This window comes from Ictidomys tridecemlineatus, chromosome 8, assembly GCF_052094955.1.
Source record: "Ictidomys tridecemlineatus isolate mIctTri1 chromosome 8, mIctTri1.hap1, whole genome shotgun sequence".
In the NCBI taxonomy this organism is placed as follows: domain Eukaryota; kingdom Metazoa; phylum Chordata; class Mammalia; order Rodentia; family Sciuridae; genus Ictidomys; species Ictidomys tridecemlineatus.
Window position 1 is genome coordinate 35,790,745 of NC_135484.1, and position 25,261 is coordinate 35,816,005.

At 35.1% G+C, this 25,261-nt stretch overlaps 2 protein-coding genes across 7 annotated transcripts in view; both read left to right on the top strand.

The window, feature by feature from the left end:
• The window catches only part of Mtcl3 (MTCL family member 3), a 38,974-nt gene extending 38,560 nt beyond the window's left edge, over positions 1-414 (top strand). The window contains exon 7 of one of the 3 annotated variants that reach the window (XM_078019213.1): positions 282-411. In XM_078019213.1, coding sequence (XP_077875339.1) covers positions 282-392 — 111 coding nt within the window. In that variant the 3' untranslated portion in view covers positions 393-411. Of the gene's footprint in view, positions 1-281 lie in introns of all 3 variants that reach the window. The other 2 variants (XM_078019214.1, XM_078019212.1) reach the window with 2 other exon arrangements.
• Positions 415-457: 43 nt separating this feature from the next.
• Positions 458-25,261, top strand: part of Kiaa0408 (KIAA0408 ortholog) — a 33,232-nt gene continuing 8,428 nt past the window's right edge. For 2 of the 4 annotated variants that reach the window (XM_021733315.3, XM_078019215.1), the window contains exons 1-4: positions 458-593; positions 17,872-18,122; positions 23,050-23,409; positions 23,498-23,577. In XM_021733315.3, coding sequence (XP_021588990.2) covers positions 17,988-18,122; positions 23,050-23,409; positions 23,498-23,577 — 575 coding nt within the window. In that variant the 5' untranslated portion in view covers positions 458-593; positions 17,872-17,987. Of the gene's footprint in view, positions 594-9,439; positions 9,597-12,297; positions 12,576-17,871; positions 18,123-23,049; positions 23,410-23,497; positions 23,578-25,261 lie in introns of those variants that run through there. The other 2 variants (XM_040283267.2, XM_040283268.2) reach the window with 2 other exon arrangements.

A 25,261-nucleotide genomic window follows, 5' to 3' on the forward strand; every position in this document is an offset into this window, starting at 1 on the left:
CTATTTATTTTATCAAATACTTAGTTTTTAGTTTCCTTGTTGTAGATTTTTAATATTGTGAGCATGTGATTTTTTTTTCCCATTATATCCTTAGAAAAAAGTAGAAGTAAATCAAGAAAAAGCATTGTGTATAATTATGGCTTTAGATTTTGTAAATATAGGTTTATGGGAGAATTCCTTATTTTAAGTTGAATGAATACCTTAATTAGTTAATATGAATGAAAGTTTTAAAAATTATTATTAATTAACTCTTCTCTTTGTCTTTGCATTTACCTTCCCAGATGTTCCAGCCTATCATTTTACTTATTCTCATTCTTGTATTATTTTCATCGCTGTCTTACACAACAATATTTAAACTTGTCTTCCTTTTTACACTGTTTTTTGTACTGTAAATCTTTCATCATTTACCATTCATTGTAGTATTTTCAGTTTGTTTTATTTTGTTCACCCTTCAAGACAAGAAGTAAAAGAAGTCTAGTTTCTGTAGTAACCAATGCTGTAAAAACACTGAAGACTGCTTATTTCTGTAAAAAGACACAGCTCATCTTACCTCTTCCCAATTCAATAAGAAGGCCAAACACAAAATATTTCAGGTAAGAAAGTAAATTTGACTTTTTGGGGGGTGTCAGTCATCTTAGTTTTTGCTTCATTCTTTTACATCTTGATTTTTGCTCTTTATATTTGTACAGATAATTATTGACAGGTAATTGACAAGATAATCTCTTAGTAGTTGACTATCATGATAATTCAAAGCTGAACATTCATAAGTTGGATTTTGTTCAAAAAATCATGCCAATTTATAAAGTATTTTATAATAGATTTTATAGTGATTTCTATAAATTATAGGTTTTATAATCATTTATTAGATTCTATAGTCACTTCTATAAATTATAGGTTAATAAAATACATTGTGAGTTGCATCAGAATGACAAGATAATTTCCATCTGCAATAAATATCTGTGGAAAATATGGTGAATAAATAAAATGTGACCCTCATGGAAACTAAGTAATGCGTTGTAAAGCTGACATGTTCTGTCTGGAGAGATGAGTTTGAAAGCATGAAGGTGTTTTAGGACTTAGTTCATGAAGAGAATAATTCTCCCCATCCTGTTGTATTTGATCAGCTTCTCACCAAGCCAGTGGGTCTGCCTTAACTTACTATACCTGGAGCCACATATTACTAATTGAGCTTATTGCCTGGAGTCTTATCCTTTATAACAGATTGCCAGATTATCCTTTAGAACTGCCTTCAGAGTAGGAAATATGCTAGAAATATGGTATGTGAAATATTTCAAGCACGGAAAAAAATACATTCTCTAGAATTCCATTAAACCACAATTCAAGGCCAGAAGCATAGTTCCAGTGGGAGTTGCTCTCTAGATATAAACTTACTTTGGGGAACCTGAGTATCCCCCTGTCTCCTCATACCTGAAGTAGACTGGCACACTGTGTGTACCCCAAGTTCCTATTTGGTCCATCTTTTTGGTAGCTTACCCATTGAAAACCTGGAATGCACCAGTGCCACTCAAGATTCAGAAATTCCAGCACTAGTTGAAGGTATATACATGTAAATACTCATGGGTGGTTAGTGGATGTGAAAATCTATGATAAAGTGAAGTGTCTTGGCATCCACAAAGAGAATAATGTGTGGAAAAATCTTGCTCTGCCACGGGATACTGGTAATGACCATTTGAATCCCAGGAATTTAACTTACAAAAGACTGTGATTTCATTTATAGCCTTCTTCCCCTAGAGATCCATTTCCCTCTCAATGTTAACTTTTAAAAAACCAACAACTGTCTGAAAGTTCAATTTAAAATACCTATTCTACTTTCCATACCATTTATCTTAGTTTAGAGGATTTTTTTTGCTTTGTGTTATTTTAGCTTAGGTTTGGTTTGGTTTGGTTTGATTTTGGGGGGCATGAAAAAGAAAGATTGGAATTGAAGAGTGGTTAGCCAACAGTTGGAACCTAACAATTCATATTTCTGGCTTTTCATCCTAGAGATTCAAAGGTCTAAGAGTTTAAAAAGAAATTCAATGAGATAAGTTCAGTTTGATTAAACTCTTAATATTCAAGTGTTTAATTTTTATAGTTGCATCTTAAGGATAATAAACTCCTTAATAACCAAAATCTGGTGTTTTTTTTTAATAAGTCTCTAGGTGCCCATTTAAAGGAACAGAAAGTAAACATTTGGAGGCTGAAATTTTTCTGGAATGTTTATGGCATTCAGAACCAGACACCTCCAGGCAGGTAGTGGTTCTCGACTACCTATGGAAAATTTCGAAATGTATGGAAATGTGGCAGGGGGTGAAAATGACTTGAAGTTCTCTAGAATTTAAAAAGAAAGGGTCATAACTTAAAGCTTCCTATAATTCCATATCACAAGTTATTCTTTTGCCCACATTGCTAACATCAGCTATATAGGAAACCTGGTGTGCCATGCCCTTATTCACTTTAGAAGCATCTTGCCAATTTACTACTCTCTGTGGCTTTAAGAAATCTTTGGATTTGGGATTTTAGATTCTTTTATCAAAGAAACAAGACTTAAATGTATACAAAATAGTTTTCAATCCTAGTTGCACATCAGAGTTCCTGGGATGCATTTAGAATTGGGGACCAACCCCATGAAAATTAAAACTGAATATATAAATCTAGGCTTTTGTATTTTTTTAAAAAAATTCCTAGAACCACTGCTTTAGACATTTGAGTTATCTAAAATTTGTATACACATTCTACATGGCCATAACTAAGGTTGCAATAATGTGATACTAGGATACAGGATTATCAGTTGTCTGGGTTGGAGTAGATCTTAAAGTTCCAGTCATTCAGTAGAGTCTGAATCCAACAAAATCAAAGTATAGAAATAGTAATCATATGTAACAGAAAGGAGAACCAAGATGAAGAGTGTGAGTGCAGGGTCATGTTCCTTCAGAGATATAAGCATATGTGCAAACTGAATTAAGTCTCATGGTGACCCATGATGATCTAATATTCCATTATAATAAACTCCCTAGGCCTTCCTAGAGGACTCTGGAAATATATACAAGGGTGGTACAAATACCTCAGTAATAACTTGTGACCTGAATAAAGAAAAAGAGGTGTCTGAGCTAATGAAAAACACCAGGCTCAGGGCTGGGGTTGTGGCTTAGCGGTAGGGCGCCTGTCTAGCATGTGTGAAGACCTGGGTTCAATCCTCAGCACCACACAAAAATAAATAAAATAAAGGTATTGTGTTCAACTACTTCTAAAAAATAAATATTAAAAAAAAGAAAAACACCACACTCATCTTTAGATTTTTTTTTTAGTAACTATGATCATCGTGACAACAAGAGTGTTAATTTTACTTATGAATTCCTAAGGCGTTGATTTTATAGAAGAATTTCATGAGAATCTTGAACCCCATCCATACCTTGAATGTATAGAACCCTTATAAGATACTGGTTAGGGGAAAGTAGGCTAAAACAGAACTAACTTGACTGTTCACAAATTCTGCCATGTCCTCTGATTTAAGTGAGGAAGCTTTACTATTCTGTTGAATTCTAGAAAAGCTCTTTTCAACTCTGCCCACCCACTGCACAGCCAGCTTTCCAGTTGTGTTTAAGTGTACATACATACATCCCTCAGACTAAATGCATCCAGGATCAGGGCATTCAGACCTACCTGTATCTCAAGGAACATGCAGGGGGCCAGTGACCTTTTCCCTGGCTATCTTCTCCCTGTAATTGTGAGCTCTTCTATGGGCACCCAATATCTAGGGTACACCTCTCTCTTATACCACAGAAGCTAGACTTGGGTAGTTAACAAAGATCTCTGAGAGTCCCAGCATCTCCTTCCCCTCCCCTCTGAGGCTGTAGCTTGCATTATCTTTGTTGTATTAAGCTAGTGCTGAAAAAACACTTCTCTGTTCATAAAAAAAGGTGTCCCCCAGTTATTGAAAAAGGGGATATGTTATTTACACTTTTAAAGCTGAGATATTTAAGCATCCCACTGAAAATAAACTCGAGTAAGCAAACTTATTGTAGAAAATTCCCTTGCGTGGCATTCTTGGGCCTAGAAAGGAGTGTCTTTGTTAATTTGGCCTAGATTTAAGGAAAAAAGGAATTCAGTTGGCTATTTTTAAGCTTAAAATGACTCAAAACTCATAAAACAAAGGAAAATTCAGTGCTGAGCTTGGAATATGTATTGGCCTGTGTTCCCCCCATTCTTCACTTTAATTTGGATGGTAGGATGAGAAATGGTTATTTAATCAGATGCCAACAAAGTTTGGAATATCAACTTGGTAGCTTAGCCTTAAGTCCAAATATCTGTGCAGTATTTGTAGCTACATTCTCATCTGCTGACAGACTAATCTTTTCTGGTAGAGCTGTGCTTTGGGTCAGATGCCTTAATTGAATGTAGAGGTTAAACAGAAAGTTGTGGTAGATTGTATTAGGATGTGATAAAAATTAACTTTTTTTAAATTAATTAGCTATTGACTATTAGAACTAATGGGGTTTTGTACCATTCAAAAACATTATCCATGAAGACATAACTGCTTAAATTCTAGTTGTATACCACTTAGATCTAATGAAAAATAGTTTCAATTCTGTTTGCAATTTTGATTTGGTTTTTGGTAGATGAAATGATTTCACATATATTTTGATGAATGAAATTAAACATTTCATGAATGTGTCCTGTTATTCTCGGCAACCTAAAAGTGAAATTTCAGGGGGAACTCAGTAAGAATGGTTTATGGTCTGGGCGTGGTAGAAAAATCTCGTAATTATAGTAAGAAGTGTGGTAACATCCCAAATGCTTCTAAAACTGTAATTTTGTATTGCTGTATTGGAAGAGGGAGAAGCAGTGGTGCTAGTTTTTCACATTGGCCATTCTGAAAGTATGCAAAAATCGAAGTCTCTAAAGCTGCTTTCTGTTAACTTCATTGATTAGTACATTTTGCCCATGCCTTCTCCGCTTGATGGTGTGTTTTCTCTATTCACTGGCAGTTCTAACCTGTGCTGTCCTAGTGAAAATGTGGATAATTTTGTAGACACTTCAGGGAATACCTTTTGAGTAAAGTACTGCTATAGCAGTATATAAAGAATATGAGCAGCAAATGTAACACCTCTTTATGAATAAGGATATGCCCCCAGAAAACCCACCTCACACAGCTCACTGTTCAACTAGACTGTATTGTCCTAAAGAACACCTACTATTTAACACAGTGGTAAAGTACTCCAAATTATTCAGAAATGCTGTAATTTCTTGACTATTTGAAGAGTTTTAATATCTTGAATTCTTCTGAGATGGAGCTCTAGAAATTATTGAATCAAAAAAATGAGCTTTTTGTGTTTATTTTCTGTACCCTCCTGTGGATGTTTAGAGTTGAGCTTCCCATATTGTCTGTATTGACAAATGAAATGCATACATGATATGGAAGACTGAAAAACATCTTTTCTTTGTAAGATGTCCAACATCTTGTACCTTTACATTTAGCTAAGTTAATATCATAAGTGCTTGCCTTAACTTATGTATTCAAACCTAAAAAAGAGTATAAGGGGAAGACAGAGGCCTATGTGGTTACCTGCCTGCCTCAGATGATTTAATAAGGGAAGAGAATTTAAGAGCTTTATAAAAAATTAAAAGAGTTTATACTGACTTTTATTTCCTAAAGTCAGAAAATTCACTTTAGTTTATAATTTTAGTTTATAATTCCCTTCTTTTTCACAAATGTCTACAGTGTTTTGTTATTTTGTTTGTTTACATTCTTTCTCTTTCATATCTTTTTTTTATCATTAACTCCTAGACAAACAAAAGAGAGGTAAACATTTTAAATAGAAAATGTGTGGGTCTATATCCATCATTTAGAACTTCAGAGGGGAAGTTTCAACACGTAAAACTACCAAAGTTAATTTATTCTGAAGTTGAGGTGGCCCCTAAGAATCCTAACATCTTTACCTAAAATAGCATGCATATCTACTGGGGCTCCTAGTGGAAGAAACCACTGGGACGAAACCCAAAGGAAGTAGTTGAAGGAGAGTGGGGATCTTGGACCCAGCCTTGGACTTCATGAATCTAAAGATGAGAAAACTCTCCAGGAGGGGCAACTAATGTCTCTGATCATACTCACTTTAGAAGGAATACTGTTGATCCATAAGTAGCTGTTTGTTTGAAGTTACTGATAAGTTTATAAAGTAAATAGTTTCAAAATATTTGCATAAGAAAAAGAAAGTTTGTGGGAATAATTTTATGCCAATTATGTTGATGACATCAATAACAGCAGAATATAGAAAGAGCCAGGCACACCCATTTGGGAGCTATGCTAAGTACCTACTGTTTATTTCTTACCCTTGAATATCTGTCCCATTGCTTGATACCATCATTTTGCACTCTGTTCTGTTCCCTTGTCCTTTATGAATTTTTATGATGCTCATGGGGAAACTGCCCATCAAGGTATTATGATTGCAGGCTCCTGCGGACTTACTGAGAAACCTTGGCCATGAGGGAATGAGTCTGACTTACTTTGCAGAAACCCTCTAATTGAGGAGGAACCTTAGGCTACACTGAAGTATGATTCTGGGCCTCCCTTTCTGTACCCACCTCCTAATCCTTTTTTGTAGCTTTCTCACAAATGATGCCACAGTTCTCACCTGAGCACCAAGGGCTTGAAATCTAGCACCCACTTATGTTGTCTCCCCATTTGGATCTTTCCTCCTATTCCCAACTCCATGTCCCATAAATGAAACAGAAAACCTAACCAAGCTCCACTCAAAGCTTACTTATATTGACTCATTTCTTCTGTGTGCTACCTATTCTTTTCTATGCTGGGGTGTGACTAGCCAGCAATTCCTTCTATCACTAGCATTTTAGTAGCTAATTACTGGAAATGTAATGTTATCATCCAGTAGTGATAACTAACATTTCCAATAGAAGACATAGGTGAGCTAATCACTCTCTGTAGATTAATTCCTATCCTCTTCAAATCACACTCACTAAATGGCTTCTCTTAACCATGCTTTATTGCTGGAACTTTCTAGCAGAGAGAAGTGACTCAGGGTGGCCCTCTTGTGGTTGAGAGGCATTCCCAAGGTTCTTTTCTGGTCACTAAATAAGAGATAACCTTAGAAGAGTCCCTTTATTATTTTGATTTTATTGTCATCAACATCTCCCAAGTCATGAATCTGTAAATAATTTAATGAGAGGTTAAAAAAATAAATTTGAAAAATGTAAGCAAGGTCTGTCTCTAGTTTTAAATAGCCCACATTTCTCAAATATGTTATTGTTTTGTTCAGAATTTGAGCAAGTCCTTAAAAAGAACAGATAGTTCAAACTGTTTCTTTCGAATTTTTCTGTCATCTGGAAATGCCTATATATAAGCCCCATGACAGATCTGTTTGGCTAAAGTATCTGTTGACATGTCACCAGCCCTCAGAATAGAAGGAGCCAGCATCCCATGATTCTTGGGGAAAACATCCAGTAATTGGAAAATAGAACATTAGCTGAAACACAATAATCTAAATATGCAACTTCCAAGGATAATAAACACTCTGGGTGTTACCCTCATAATTTTATATCCCAAAACAAAGACTTGGAAGTATAAAAATTATACTTATTTTATTCACACATAGTTAAAACTGCCATTTTGGAACTCAAAAAAAAAAATAGACCAGATTTGGAAGGAAAAAATCCAAAAGTTTGGACCTTGCCACTGGATGGTTTGGTTCAAAAAGTTCACAGTGGGGGAAGTTCCAACTTGGGTATTTCTTTAAATATAAATCTCTGAGGGAGTGCAGCATGCAGCTGGGGATCAGAGGAAAGCTAAACTGTCATCCCCTTGGTGGAATGATATAGGAACCACTGGCAAAGGCTCTCCAAATTTGTGTATTTATTTCAAGGTAGTAGGCTGCTTAGAATGCAGCTGTGCTTTCATTTTAGGTCACCTTTAGAGTTGACCAAGATTTTTGAGGACAAGGATTTGTCTTATTCTTCAAATCCTCATGGTCTAACCTGGCACAGAGTTGGTGCTCACAAGTATTTGTTAAAGGGAATGTGATTCAAGTACCCAAGACTTTTCCTTAGGAATTAAAGATTGTTTAAGATTCAAGAATTCTGATAAACAACTGAAATTCTGTATCTCAAAGTGCTGTTGGGGTTTAGATAGGAGGGGTCCTCCCAAAGCTCATGTGTGAGACAATGGAAGAAAGCTTAGAGATGGAGTGATCGGGTTATGAGAGCTTTAACCTAACCAGTGCATTAATCCACTGATAGGGATTAACTGGGTGATAACTGTGGGCAAATAGGGTGAAGCTGGAGGAAGGAGGTCCCTAGGAGTGTGCCTCTCGGGGTTTATATTTCATTACTGATGGGCAGAGTCCTCTCTTTGCTTCTTATGGCCATGTCCTCAGCCACTTTCCTCCACCATGCCCCTTGTCATTCTGTCTTCCCTGGGCTCCAGAGCTATGAAGTCAGCTGTCTATGGAATAAGACTCTGAAAGAATGAGTCCCAAATGAACTTGTCCTCCACTAATGGTTCTTGTTAGGTCTTTTGGTCATAATAAAGAAAAAGCTAAAAATATGGTATTTGCCATGTGACTAGAGCAACTGAAGAGCTGAATTTTAAATTTACTTAATTTTAAATTGATTTAATTTTAATCAATTAAAAATTAAAGAGCAAAAAAAGAAAAAGCTAAAACAAGTACTTTAAAAATTGCAAAGGGTAGATATTATTCTAGATGGATTGATTTACTTAAAATATGCCATCTAATAGTCTCTAAGATGAGTAAGGATTCGTTTTGTTTTTAGAAAGTACTTTTAATATCTTTTTCATCTCCTTCTTAATGAAAATAAAAACCACACCCTTTAACTGTTAAATATGTTTAAAGATAAAGGAAAAATCAACTCAAAAGCTATCTAAGTAAGAAGTCAAAATCCACCCAGTCTCAGAACAACCAAATTTGTAGCATAAAAAGATTAAGTAACTGCTCTCCAATGCTTCAGGATCATCCTATGAACAGAAAACTATAGATTAAATATGTACAGGCATGCTCAAGGCCACGCTGATTTGTTTATCCTCAGATTTTTTTTTAATTACTAAGTTAAAATAACTAGTAAAAATTAAAATAGCTTAGTAATTAGTAAAAAAAAAAACTCCTGTCTTTGTATTTGGACTCAGTATTTTATATTCTCTAAGGACACAAGTTTCTTTAAATAGTTAACAAAATAAATATTTTGCTTTATGACTCTTATGTCATGCCTGAAAGATAGAATATCATGTCTCTCATCTGGACATAAAAGAAACTGAATTTAAAATTTGAAAAATCCAAAAATCAATCTCTCACTCTTCTCTCACATCAACACCCTTTATCCTCCAGTTGGATTCCCTTCTCTGGAACTGCTTGGAATTCTAACCTTAAGATACTCCAACAGGAATGAGAAGACCTGAATTCTATTCTTGGCATCCCCAGTGAATGGCTTTGTGACCTTGAGCAGATGACTTAACATCAGGGCCTCTTCTCTCAGCTGTAAAATGAGAAGGTTAGCTAGATGATTTCAGAGGCTCTTTCTGGCTCTAAACTTCTATAAGACTGGAAACACCTGCTAGTGACACTTATGCAGTGAGTATAACCTCTTTCACCCTCTCCAAAGTGCTCATATGTAACATAATACAATATAATATATAATATAGTTTTTTAAACCCTTTTTAGAATTTTCCTTATGATATCTTGATGGCAGCTTTTCTTTCTACATTTATTTTTCATTAAGCATTATTATACACATTTCTTTACATATCTGTTATACATTGAAAGATTAGTATGTCAACAGGTAAGAACATTGTAATTCTTTCCAGATCATAACAGCAGTAATTAGGGTGAATTTTATGGTTGAAGATTGAAATATTCAAATGGCTAAGAAATAGCCTGAATTATGCAACAAATTGCTTTTTTCCCGTAGAAGTTTTCAGCCATCTGACACCTGCATGGAAATGTCAGGCAACTTGAGACATCTGACTTTTACTGTCAGTCTTTTAAATCCATTTATTTTATACACACAACTGTAGGAACTTTTCTTAAAACCGTTTTCTTAAATGTTTTTATGGAAATGTTTGAAAACAATTGTTATCTTTGTATCCTAACATCCAATTGACTTACCCAAGTCTTTTGATATGAAACAGCATGGAAATTGTGTGTGTGTGTGTGTGTGTGTATGTGTGTGTGGTGTGTGTATGTGTGCACACATAGATATGTATTCAACAGAAAGTAGATACTAGAAAAAGTAGTAAACTTGGATTGAAATCTCTTTCAAAATATTTTACTAGTTTTTGATTTGAGGTACAATTTAAGATCAGCTTTCCTAAGACAACAAACTGATTAACAGTTACCAGGACACCCAGTAAAAGTGTTATTGAAACAGGTACTTTTGAGTGACAGTTTGAAGTATGGTACAGTGTAATTTCTCCTCTAGTTTTCTGATAGGACTTGGGAAAAAGTTTTAATTTGATTTACAAAAACCACATAGGAATTAAATTATCTGAAATGGAAGAGAAAAAAGAAACAATGTGATGGTTCTGTAATAATGCTTTTGAGCAGCCTCTTCCTTTACTCTTCTGAATTTTCTATTTTCATAAGAAGGGAGGAAGACAATAGGTAACATTTATTGTGTGCCTGATACTATATGTATCCCCTCATAGTCTTACAGTCTCATGAAGTACATGTAATGATACATTTAAAGAAGAAATAGTGGCTCCAAGATAAGGTAAGTGATGATCACAAAATTGAAACCTAGATCTCTGTGACAAAATTCTAGTGTCTTCAATTAGGAAAACCAGTTCCAAGCCCTTGTCCACATGGAGTGTTTCTGTGAACTTATTACATCTCTAAGCACTGTTATAAGTTTAGAATAACGACAACATGCATTGTTGTTAAAAGGGTGAATTAAGCCCGGCGTGATGGTGGTGCACATCTGTAATCTCAGCTGCTCAGGAGGTTGAGAAGGGAAGATCATGAGTTCAGAAGCAGCCTCAGCAACATATAGGTGCTAAGCAACTCAGTGAGACCCTGTCTCTAAATAAAAAATACAAAAATAGAGCTGGGGATGTGACACAGTGATTGAGTGCCCCTGGTACCCTCCCCCCACAAAAGAGGGTGAAGTAAAATAAGGATTTATTTGAAGTACTCAGTTCAGAGCCTTGCGGAAAGCTGCCTCGCAATGAATAATTACTATTATACTTACTATAATTGATGTTTTTCCTATCGAGATTATGAAACCAGAGTTTCTTTCAGTTCTCCTACATATATTAAAATCCTACCATGAACAAGTTACTATTATTAAATGCTTTAGTTATCTATGAAATAGAATCGAGAAGTAGGCAAAAATAATGTGAAAATGAACATATAATGATTTAAGGACCATATCAGTAAGCTCTTCACCTTGGGGACAAGATCTTATTATTCAAACTTTAACTTATTTGCTAAATTAGACACAAAATTACTCTAGAGACTCTTTTGACAAAATTAAACCACACATCACCATATACACTTATGTACAACCCCCTGTACACACAAATACACACTAGAAATATTGCTAAAAGAAAGAAAGTTTCCTAGCATTTCCACAATAAGCCAATTTAATCATGTTTAGGGAGCTTTTTCATATGCTTGGGCTACTTTTTTCCCCCCACATCTGCAGCACATCACAACTGAAAATAGTACATGGGTATCTTACTGTTGTTTTTCTTTCACTCCTGTAACTAGTATTCTCTCCCATGTACTTGAATTCCCTGTAATGTAAAGACATCACTATTATTATAGATATATGCAACATACTATCAAAGAATCAAAAGGAGCTATGAGGCTGGTCTTTACATATGTCCTATTTTATTGAAAGATGTTTTTAAAGTTTTTACAAACTTTTTGATATTATATATGCACACACACCCCACATTCGCCACACATGATTTTATTCTGTGTGTGTGGTGTGTGTGAGTAATGTAATGTATAATCACTACAAGTTCTGCCACATCTGTGCACAAACTTGTAATGGCACTACAGAGTACATCCTTGCTTTAGCTGAGAAAGAGAAAGAAGCAAGGAGAGAGATACTTCTTGCCCATAAGAAATGAGTTTACTTTCCTAATAAAACAAATCTAAAATTGGCTGTTGTCATCGTGTGATGTTAACAACCAGTTTTTTTGGCAAGTTTGAAAATACTGGGCTCCATTATAAAAGTTAAAAATGTCCTGGACCTGGAGTTGTTTACCCAGAGTACAAGCTGCACTAAAGTTACAGAGCTCTGGTTGGAAGCAGTGGCTTGAAGGCCGCCTCCAAGTAACTGACGTCACAGTAGTTTCAGCTGCTGCTGTGACAGCGAGCTGAGCAGCTCTTTGACTTGTGAAAGTGTTGAAGGATTCAAAGGGACTTTTCAGTACTGCTCTGCAGAATGGTTGGACTCAGGCTGCATGTCCTTTTCTTGTAAAGAATCAAGATTCCCCGAGCTAAGACTTTGCTCTTTAGACAACTAGCCCTCCACTCTGCTTCCTTCCATAACTAGATTGACCATGGCCCAGCTGCTGTAGGATTGCCCCCCAGGGCAAAAAGGTATGTTTCTTTCCGGCAAATTCGAAAGCAAGTGGTTAATTATGCAAAACACAGAAAGGCTGCTGCTGACACATTTTAAGCTATGCATCTTTTTTAAGTGCAGTGTGATTTCAACATCTGCCTGTGCTAGTGTCTATGTCTGGGCTGAAGAACAGTGGGCGGGGTGCATAACGGATTGTACTGACTCTGGGAAAGAGGCCACTCAACTGCTGTGGTGGATTCCCCAAGTCTGAACTGACAGTGCCATCCGCTTTCTGAGGCTGTGTTTCTCAAACACTGCTTCTCAGTTGTTCAAAAAGCACTTTGCCCACCATGGGATTTTCATTAGCTATACTTCTGAGAATGCAATTTGTTAGAATGAAGGTTTTTCAGTATTTGCTAATTAAAGTTCACAGCCCTTGAGATGACTGGTATTTGAAAGTTGCAATGAAAAATAAAAAAATGTTTTATCCAAGACAATGGTGCACGTACTACAGGATGTGTTTCTGTAATCTGAGAATTTCCTAGTGGCTTAACCTATGTTAGGAGGAAATTTTACCACAGTATCTTCTGTTTGAGATGATTTATTTTAGACATTTGTTTATCCACATCAGAAGTTTTTATCAAAGCTTCTAAGTTAAGGAAAGTAAAACTTCTGTGCCTATAACTTGGATGTTTTCTAGATGAGTAAATAATTGGAGAGAAAGTATGGAAGAAAATGGTAATTAAATGAGAAAGCAAAAATAATTTGTTTGGAATTGCATGTGATTGTTTTTGACCTTGGTGGAACATGAAGAGTGTGCTGAAATAACAATAAATGGTTAAAAAAAAAAAAGTCTTTTTCCCTCTAACAAAATCATATCAGGGTGGTCTCTAGATATATGCATTTACTAATGAATAGTGGGGACGAATGCAATCAATTAATTAGTTAAAATGATACAAATGATTGACAATAGCCTGAATAGCCTGGAAAGAGGGCTACAGAATTTTGGAGGCAAATGGTACTTTACTCTGATAGATATAAGCATGGGGATTCTTAACCCCTCAAAGTCAATCAGAAGCAAAGCCTCTTCAAGCCAAATGACTTTTTCTAGGAATTGTGAGATTGGCAGTACCAGCTATATATGACATTCTCATTGAAATATGTGTCCTTTTAAAACTGAAAAACCCTCAACTATATGAAAAGTAACAGGAAATAAGACAGAAAAAAAAAAGCCTTTTGAACAAAAATCTCCAAAGAGAAAAATAGCAATGGAGTAACCGCTATCACTGTTCAGTTTATTTTGCTAACATCTAGTTTTCAGTGGGCAGGATGGACGTTCAGATGGTAATGACCCTGCTATAGTTAAGAATAGAGGACCTCTCAGATGGAGAAGTGTTGTCATGACCCTACTTGAGGCTACTGTGGGTGATGCAAATCATCTTGTGAGACCCCTTTGCTGCTCTTTCTTTAATTTTGCTTACTGGTGGGGTTGAAAGGTTAGCCAAACCATTTGCCTCCCATCACCACTTACGCAACCCACTTACAAGTCTTTACAATCCTGGCCTCCAGCCTGGGAGAGGGGAAGTAGGTTAAAAGAGATTATGTAATGCTAGCCTAGAGTTGTTAGGGGAAGAACGTGTGCATGACTAAGTAATGCAGCTCACTTTGTCCTTTTACAATTTGCTCCAATAAAATTTTATTCTGAATGAAATTCTGGAAGGAGTGAAATGAAATGGAGAGCAAAGAGTCATGGAAAAGGGGGTGCAGCACAGAAATCCTCCCTTCTCCCCCACAAAGATGCCAAGATCTGTGGGATGAAAAGAGCGACAACTGAAAACAAAGAGAACTTTTATATTTGCCTCAGTGGAAAGCACTAAAATTGAGTTTCTGAATCTGTTGAACCACTTTACCCCATAACTTCTTATCACAAAACATTCTATCCCTACCAAATTACCCCTTTGGATCTTTAAAATATTTAATTTAAAATTATAACAAATGCAGTTTATATAGTTGTATTCAGTTTTTTACTAACAAAAAAATTTCCAAATATTGAACTTGACATGTTTCTTTATAAAAAAATACCTGAAAAATAGTGATGGCAAAGGAAAATCATGGAGAATCTGATCATTCACACAAGCAAGTTAGGTTTTTCTTCTGTCAATTTTATATCTAAATAAAGGTCAAAATTATCAGTTTAATTATAAGAAAGAAAGAGGGATAGATGGAGGAAAAGAGGGAAGACAAGAGGTGGGGGAAGGATAGCAGGGAGAAGCCAGGAAACAGTCATTTTATCCAGTGTTCATTATGGTACAAAGTAACATTTAAGCACTTTTATTAAGGAGTTTCTCTTCTTAATCCACAAAATAATTCTGTGGTCCCCCACTCTATGTTTAGAGGTGGAAACAATATATTCAGCTGTATGATATTTATGTTTATAAGACTGAGTTGCTAGAAAGGCTAATTAAATCCTCCCACAAGAACTGGCACAGACCCTGCTCTATAGAAATGTTCTTGCAAAGACTTCTTTTTGATCCATAACTGTTATATTTCCTGGCACTAGATGTTGTTCTGGATCTGGAAGGGGGAAGCTTTGTAGATTGGCCCCTCTTCATGTTAAGTGATGAGTTTGGCCCTTTGCAGAAAAGCACAGGATTCATACTGCATCAGGAGCATACCTGGCCTCACATTACAGCCCTATCACCAGGAACAAGACTGATTTAGAATATCTCAGGGTGGTCTTCTGGTATGTAAAAAAGAGGAGCCTGGTACCTTTTTAACTCTGATTGGAAGTTATTCAAGAAAAGATGGGACTGGAAAGAAAAATTAGAACCATTTGCTGCAAGATTGTGGGAAAACTTTACTAAGATGATTTCTGAACATTTCCATGTTCACGATAACTGGAGTAAAGATGAACTACCATAGCACCTCTTTTCTAGGCTTCTTATAATTAGTCTGTTTCTTTTTATAACTTCTTTGGTTAAATCTGCAACTCTCCCTTAGAATCTCAAATCATTTCATCATTCCTAAGCAGTACCAGTGGCAAGTAACTTCTGGTCAGCAAGACTGTTTCAGCTCACAGTTAATTACATATAGTTTTAAAGCAGTCTGTAAGTCTCAAAATAAGCACTGTCTGCATTTCCTGTGAACAGTTGCTAGATGAAACTAAAAGACAACTAGGTAAGGGAGACCAGTGAATGTTAAATTAATCTAAACAAACAAATCTAAACAAACACAAATCTGTAAATTATTTACTATCTTCATTTTGTTAGATGTTCATTGACATTAAGGATAAATACTTGTCCTACTGGCTTGTAAGTATGGAGGGTAGCAAAAGAAAGATGACATGATAGAGGGGATGAAAAATAAAGCTAGAGATAGAGTATGATTATGTGAATAAAATGAGACATGATGGCATATTTTTGGCTAAGCTTGAAATTATTTTCTTGACCAAATTAATCATGATTATGAGTGCCAAAGTAATAGGTAAAATTCACCAAGTATCTATAGCAAATAGTTTGGGAAAGAGTGAGAGTATGTCTCCCAATATTATTGGTATTATTAGGATGCTTTTGGAGGTAGAGCTCTGCATATAGAAGTAACATTTTTTAATCCTCATAGTGTATTGTGATATATTGATAGATTACAGTCTGGTGTGTGTGTGTGTATGCATATGTATAAACACATATATATTTAAAACCATTTACTACTCAGATATGTATGTACAGAAGAGTCTATCAGAAGTAAAATTAGCCTTTGATGTTTACCCAGTATTTGGGACATGAAATGTGCATCTGTCTCCTATGAATATAAACTTGTGCCTGGTGCTTGGTTACATCGGCTTAATTCTGCAATACCTGAATTCATTGAATATTGACTATTGAGAACTTTGTCCATAATTAACATAAGTAGATATTGGTAAGTTAAGGCATTTTGGTAGTGGTTTGGTAAATTGAATAATTACATTTCTCTCTCTCTCTCTCTCTCTCTCTCTCTGTATGTGTGTGTGTGTGTGTGTGTGTGTGTGTGTGTAGATGCTAGAGATTGAACTCAGAGCTTCCATGTGCTAAATACATATTCTACACTGAGCTACCTCTAGCCCTAAATCTCTTATAGGCTTAATTATTTAATTATTTTAAACAGATTCATATATTTAAAACATACTTTTTTAGAGGGCTGGGGTGGTCACGGCTCAGAGGTACAGCACTTGCCTAGCATGCATGAGGCACTGGGTTCAATCTTCAGCACTACATGGAAATAAAATAAAGATATTGTGTCCACTTATAACTAAAAAATAAATATAAAAATGAGTTTGATAATAAGATTATTTTCAAGTGAAATCAAAGCAATATTTTAAGGCAAAATAATTGAGGAAATTTGAAGTTTTTCACATTACCTTGCATTCAATATGTCAGATAGTGTTTATAACAGTTCTGTAAATGTCCCCCATTTTAATCCTAATAAACTAAATCTCAGATATTTTAGATGACTTATAACAAAGTTACATATCTCGTACTTTAAATTGTATCTTCAAACCCTAAATGTACATACCCTGAATGTTAAAAATTTAATTATTTCAGTCACTACCTTATGGAATAGAAGATTCTCTGCAAACTGAGCAAAAGAATTCCTTCAGTTCTCTTTATTCAGTTTTCTAAACAGGTTATAATATATAGCCTATGAGATGAAATTTTGAATAAGTTTAATATACATCTCACAGGATAGTTTTGATACTTTAAGATCATACTCAATGAGGTAAAATAATGATATTCTTATGATTTAAGTTGCTTTCTTATTTGTACTTCTGTCTCCCAAATCGACAGACAACTTTGAGGTCTCAGTACAGTGAGCACATTTGACATGACTTGATCTAAATACAGAAGAGACTGTAGTTCAGCACTGGCTCAGGACTCTGAGTCACAAGTGTATAACCAGGTTGCATCAGAACAGAATCATTCTGTTGTAGCAGAATCTGCCACAGTTGTGTACATGTGATCACAGAGCTGAATTTCATACTTAAAATCTTAGATTTCCACAAAATACTCTATTTTTAGATTAGGTAGTTAATTAAGGGCCTATTTATATCTTACATGTGCATTTAACCATCTTGTCCACTATAATTTTGCTGTCTGGTCCCAAACAGGGAAAAAAAATCTTTGGACAATAGTTATTACTTTATTGACTGTGCTCATTTCCTCTTAAGCAGATTTTTACAACTTCTTCTTTTGAGTCCAATTTTCCTATAATTTGTTTACATCAATGGCCCCTTGATAAAATGATAAAATCTTTCTCCAAAAAGCATATGAATTTGGAACTCTCTCTTGTTGTTTATATTAGGCTTTATTTTAAAGGCAAGTGAGACTGATTCAAATAAAACAACTCCAAGCTTCCAAGAAACAGTTAAGAGAAGGCGGAGACGAGCAGAAACACTTCTTCGTTGACACACGGTTGCCATGGACCTACATAAGCAGTGGGAGAACACAGAAACTAGCTGGCATAAGGAAAAGATGGAATTACTGGACCAGTTTGACAATGAAAGAAAGGAATGGGAAAGTCAATGGAAGATCATGCAGAAGAAGATAGAAGAGGTACAAGTTGATTTGTTTTGAATATACTGTAAACTTCAAGCTCAGGATCAAAATTCTGTTGAAGTTTGTTTTATATTAGAAACCATTTTTATTTTCCTTATTCCACCAAAGAGATTGCATGTCTCACTGACATTTACTATACTAAAAATAGCATAAGCTTACCTAATGGCATCTTAGGGACTATGCTTATTTTATAGTCTTGCATGAAAAGTGTGACCCTGAAAAGTCACTCAAAAATGTATTAATCTATCATATTCTGGCTAGAGAGGTTTAATGTCCAAAGTGATATATGTATTCTGCATGAGTTTTAAAATATCACAGCCTCAGAAGGAAATGCAAGAAATACATAATTGGTGAATATATATTAGCAAAATTTTAATTGGGCATTAGTGTATATAGCCCAATTAGAATATCTTTCCTGGAATGATAAGTAACAGTCATGTGTCACCTGCACCCTAAGACTTGGGAGATCCAGTTGGTAACAGTATCAGAAAACTCTAGCATCCAAGCAAAATAATTAAGGGATGCAGTCAATTTTTTAACCATGTTGTTAAAACAGTTTGCTGTCTGGTCAAATTTGTTATTGTTCAAATTAGTTATACTTATCTAAAGGAAATTACAATATATCAGATAACTTAGTATAGTAAAAAGGAGTGTCACATATCAAACAGGAAATGGTAATGGACATGAGATTTTTTCTGGTAAGATATGCTACATTTATTAGGAAAGGAGTTATGAAAAATGACATATCATATCATGACTCTAACACAGTCATTTTATTCTCATTAACAACCCCTAGCCTATTGGGCCTGGAATATTTCCTTCAAGCATTTGCACTGGTAAAGATTCCTACTTGCTCTAACTGGAAATTAGTTATACTTATCTTGCTTTATTCTGATAAAAAACCACAGTATTGACTTATATGATTTTATGCATCTTACCAAAACAGTTATTTTAAAAGATTCTTGGGCCTTTCTTTGCAAGCAAAGTGCCTTATATATGTATAGTTTTATTTTTTTCCTAATAACAGCTTACTACTTATGAACAAAATACAAACCATAAAAAGTTGCTATGCCAAACCAAAAAAAAAATGAACAAGAGAGAAGATACTCACCAAATATCTGATTAAGAGATTAGAAGACAAATTTACTATTCCCCCCTTTATATTTTGGAAAATGTGTTCTGCATGCTCCCTTATCTCCTGTCTCTTTCCAGAGACTGACATTAGAGCAACAAAGAAATTCCTAAGTCAAACCAGAATCTAAAATGCTAATTCAATCAGAAAATGACAGTCATGTGTCACCTGCACCCTAAGACTTGGGAGATCCAGTTGGTAACAGTATCAGAAAACTCTAGCATCCAAGCAAAATAATTAAGGGATGCGGTCAATTTTTTAACCATTTTGTTAAAACAGTTTGCTGTCTGGTCAAATTTGTTATTGTTCAATAATTATTCTAACAACTCTACAGATTCCATATGTGATTAATATTAGCCATTATCAACCAGCAGGCATTAGACATGCTATAAACAGAATTATAGCTACCAGAGATACTCTCCTTTTTTGCATCAGGAAGAGAGAAGGGCTCTAACATTTTTTCCTCAGAGTAGCTACATGCTATATATATCTGGCTCTCTGTGATATATAGCTACATAGTTGGGAATATGTTTAGATAACGTGCTCACCAAGAATGCCCAAGGATACTTTTCAATACCTGAAACTAACACTGTGCTCCTCTTATTTTACACACCCACACACACCTTCTTACAGGCTACAAAACTGGGATAAAAAGATTAAGAAAAACAGGAGGAGCTCAATGTGATGGCATGTGCCTGTAATCCTAGTGGCTAGAGGTGGAGGCAGGAGGATTCCAAGTTCAAAGTTAGCCTCAGCAAATTAGCTAGGCCCTGTGCAAGTTAGTGAGATCCCATATCAAAATGAAAATTTAAAAGGGGGAGGGGGCTGGAAATGTGGTTCAGTGGCTAAGCACCCTGAGCTCAATCCCTGGTACAAAAAGAAAAATAGGAGGAAAGTATTTTAGTGTTTTCACCTATCACAAAGAATCAAGACAATTTTTTCAAACTAAAATTTAGAAATCAGGACTTGGAAATATTGCAGCATGTCACAAGCATAATCAACAGTATTTGTTTAACATTTATCACCAAATCTGTATAGAAAATCAGATGTAGTACTGCCTAGCTTGTGTGAGGTACTGGGTTTGATTCTTAGCACCACATATAAATGAACGAATAAAGTTCTGTTCATCTACAACTACAATTTTTTATTTATAAATCAGATGCAAATTTTTGAATCATGCAAGAGAATTGTGAACTTGCAGGCATATACTTATAACTTCAGAGATTTCAAGTGACTTATCATCTAATGAAAGCATCCAGCATTGGGCATTAAGATGCTTCCCCAAGGGCAGAGAAGGGGCTTATTTCTCCCCAGCAAGAATTGAAATTGTGTTTCTCAGCAATCCTGGCTATTATGAGCCAACCCAGATACAACTCAATTTAATAAATGTTTGTTGCACATCAGTATTATAGAGTGAATTCATACAGGTTCTATATGTGCACAGCTCTTCAGCTAATCTCCAGCAGTTAGAAGAAGCTTAACAGATCCTACTTTCCTTTGGGGATATTTCTTCTTAATGACCAGAAAATTCTGTAATGTTCATTTTTGTTAATCTTGAAAATATCGGAAGAAGGTTGCTGCTCAAAATTGTGGCCCATTTTGGCAAATAAAGAAAGCTGTTCAAGTTCTCTGAAAAAAAAATCAAGATGATGCTGATGAATCTTTGTTTCACAACTATTGATACTACCCATAATCATTGCATTTGCTTTTGGAAAGCCAAGACGATCATGCCTGAATCATTTGAAATTTGGAGTAATACAGATAGAAATTCTGAATTGTTTAAATATCATTATTTTTAACTTTTTTATTTTTTCACATTGCAATCTTTATGACTTGTTTCCTTTGGTGGAATGATCAGAAAGCTATTGACAAGTGCTGAATGCTAGATAAGATAAAGTCACTTATGCAAAGCAAATGGTTTTCCATTAATTACAGCATATTATTTGTTATTCTTTACTAGCTAAGGACCCAAGAGAATATATGATGTCTCAAAATTACACATATGGTCAAGTATACAAAAACAAAGATAAATAAGATGAAGACAGAAGGAAGTGAAATGCAGAAATAAATCTGTCTTCCTAGCAAATAATGCAAATACTATCTGTTGCATATTCCTCAACATCCAAGAGACCAAAAACTAACCTATTTCCTAGGAATAGAACTTCTCCCCCTTGTTATGAAACTATAGGAATATTGTTTTCACTCAAGACTTCTCAAAAGGAGGGTAACATCACCAACAGCCTCCTTAGATTTAACATGGTCTCTTCATATCCATTTTTTTTAGTGAACTTTTCTAATTGTGACTAAAATACATGACCAGAACAACTTAGAGAAGGGACATTTATTTGGAGATCATAGGTTCAGAGGTCTCAGTCCGACTCCATTGCTCTGGGCCCAGGATGAGGTGGCACATCATGATGGAAGGACCCAGCAGAGGAAAGCTGCTCAGCTTATAGTGGGGTCAGAAACCAGGGCACCAGGGTCACAGGGAAGATGAACTTTTCAGGACAGGTCCCCAGTGTGACACACCTAACCTAGCCACACCCTACCTTCCTACAGTTACCATTCAGTCTATTCAAACTAGGATGACCGATGAGGTTATAACTCTCACAGTCAATCACTTTACCTCTAAACATTCCTGCATTAACTCAGGATCTTTTGGGGAACACATCATATGTAAAACATAACAGGTGAACCCAGATCATAATGCCATCAGCAGCTTAGGTTATTTTTATAGATACCAAAACAATTGAGTCACAGTGCTATTTGGTGATACGCTGCTTTATACAATGAGTGCTTTTAAATTTATAATCATTAGGGAAATAAATGTACCACATATCTTTCAGGGATCAACTCTGTGTAGTGCTTTTCTCAACTGAGTGTTGGGCAAATATTGAGCAGCAAAGTAACTGTTGTTGAAGTCCTTGAATAATACATGTAATGCAGATATTGATGATGGCTGTGAAATGGAGTCATTTGCTTTCATATTTTTCTGACAGTCTCTTTGGATATTTGAATATATTTCCCAAGAGTCAAGCCTAAAGAAAAGCCTACTTCCTTCACTTTTTAGGAGTGAGCTGAGCGTCTGCAGACTTAACAAAGATCTCAAGAAGTAATTTGGGACTTGCATTAACACAAATAGATGGTCAAAGCCTTTGAGCTTTATTGTTTCACATGGGTCATTATCACACTTTTTAAAATCTTAATGAGAAATTTCTTTTAGAATGTGTATAGTCTTGGCATTAAAAACACCAGTAGTATCTAGCCGTTACCAATGTAGTTAATAAAAAGAAGTATTTTTTGATTGACAAGTGCCTACTTGGGGAACAGAATGAGTTGATTTACTATATAATTGTCAGCTATTTAGACAGTTAAATATCAGTGTGTAAATATGGTCATATGTTTAAAATAAATGACTTTAATGATAATTAAACTCTTGCTTCTCTGAAAACAATTAGAAAGCATGGTCAGTAGTTGATTCAGGTAATTCCTTTTGTGACAATGCTTCTGCATCTATGTATAGAATCAGATTTACTTCTCAATGACAATTTCTGATTAGAAAGAAAAAACAGCATCCAAGCATTGCCTTTCTTAGAGTAGTATTTATGGTTCATCAAAGTTGTTCCAGCTAATCCACATTGTAGAGGCACCATTTGGAGGAGTAAGCATGAACATCCAGGGAAGTATATAGTAAGTAATATGGCAAAGAAAGTTCAAAATGTTTTCTTGTTATCAAGAATATTGACAAATGAGTTAAGAGGAAAAAAAAGTTTCCATTTTGATTTCTTACAGCTTTGCCAAGAAGTAAAGCTTCGGAGGAAAATCAACATGAATGAACGTTCTAAGGTCATTGGTCTTGATCATGAGAAAGCCATTCGAGAAATGTTGGAATCTTCTTCAAGCAACCCCAATTCAGGACAATGTGAATTTACAGGGATGAATCATAGGGATGGTCTGGAGAAAGAAAATAAATCAGGGCAGTGCTTACCCTGTGAAGGAAATCAATTGTGTAAGGAACAAAAAGTAACAAAAAAAGCAAAAGTAGGGTTTATGGATCCTGCCACCACAGACAACCAAAAGGAATTCCAGGCCTGGCCAGGCCCCAAGACTTCTGAAGAAGAGAGTAAGAGCGGTTCTGGAGCCCTCAGCACTGTAAGTAAGATGTGATTCACTGTGAGCTGTTTCTAAAGAAATATTTACATTTCAAAGTGCTAACCTGCTGTTGCTTGTATGTGCAAAGGCTCTTGAAGAACTTGCCAAAGTTAGTGAAGAATTATGCAGCTTTCAAGAGGAAATTCGAAAGCGGTCTAGCCACAGAAGGTAGGCTTGTACACCTATTTATGTTGCGTGATCACAACAGTATTGTTTTTAGTTAATGAACTCAAGCTGCCTCCTCCTTACATTCTATTAGTGAGAAGTTATGAGCTATTAAAATTTTATTGTTGAATGGAAAATAGATACTTCAGCTTTATATTTTCCTGTTCACTAATTCTAAAAAGGAACCTTTCAATGCTCTTTGTAATTTGATTATTAGGAATACGTTACTTTCTTGGTGTTTAGTTAGGGTACACCTTCCATAATAAATTAACAAGTATCCTTTAATTTCATTTTTTAAAAGGAAAAGTATGTTTTATTTACACAGTGGTGCTTGCACAGATATCACAGCTTGAAGAAAAATTCTTATTATAATAATCAACACCTATTAATTATTCAGACTGATGGCATTCACTGTCATATTTCCACACATGCATACATTGTGCATTGGTCATGTCCATCAAACTGATTTCTAATCTCACCCTTCTCCCCTCCCTCAACCCACCCCTCTTTGCATACCCTTCCTAGTCCCTAGAACTTTTGTATTTCAGGTCATCTTTTTGTTTGCTTGTTTCTACATATGAGAGAGAAGATGTGATTCTTGTCTTTCTGTGTCTGGCTTATTTTGTTTAACCTGATATCCATGTAACATTTTGCTGCAAATGACAGAATTTCATTCTTTATAGCTGAATAATATTCCATTATGTATATATACTATATCTAATATAGTGTTTTTCCCCATTTTGAGTATTTGGCCCATGCAAGAGTATACAACTAGGATAATCCAGTTTTATACATCTTTAAATTTTGTCAGAGTTAATAACAATGTGGTGTGGTTATTCTATATGATGTTCAACTGAGATATTTTATGCCCTAGAGTCACTTATTTCTCTATAAGTAATATTTACATAATAGAGGAACACATAGTTTTCAGAATAACACATTGTAAATATTTCTATACACATGCCACAAAAATTCTATTTCACTTCAGAAATGATGTATCATTTCAAAAGTATGTTTTAGCCAAATTCTAAAATTAATTTGGAATTCTCTGCATGGTAAACAAAGATGAATTATTTGAAAACAATATGCTTCTTAGAAAGCTGCAACAGTATGCTCCCTTATTTTTCTTTAGCACTTGGGAAGTTCAGAGAGAATTTTTGTGCTGATTTGAAATAGATTTTCTTAGCCAAGTGTATTTCATACATAATTTGCCCTGTTGGCCTGTTTAATTTTTCCTACCATTTTTGTGGGTATTTGTCTGTAATTTACAGTTTGCTATTTTGTAATCTTTTATAAATTGCATAGATATAAATATTGAAAATGCATAAAGTGATTTTTATTTGTGAATCCACATTGTTGCTACAGTATTTAACTTTTTACTTAAATAATTCCAAAAAGATTTTTGTGCCAGTTTTCTTTTATAAGCCACACCTCAAATAAAGCTCTTATTATCACCCCATGGCCTTGGAAAAAAGTTCAGTCATCTTTAATATGAAATTCAAAGACATTACAACTTGTCCTGACCTAATGTTTTTCTCTCTCATTTTTCATTGTCCTCCCCACTTTGCTTTAAATCCTTGCACACTACTGTGCCAATTATCCCTTGAATAGCCACACTCTTTTTGTTATATTTCCCTTTGTTTATATACCCTTTACTGGGCTTTTTAAAAACTTTTTAAAAATCTTG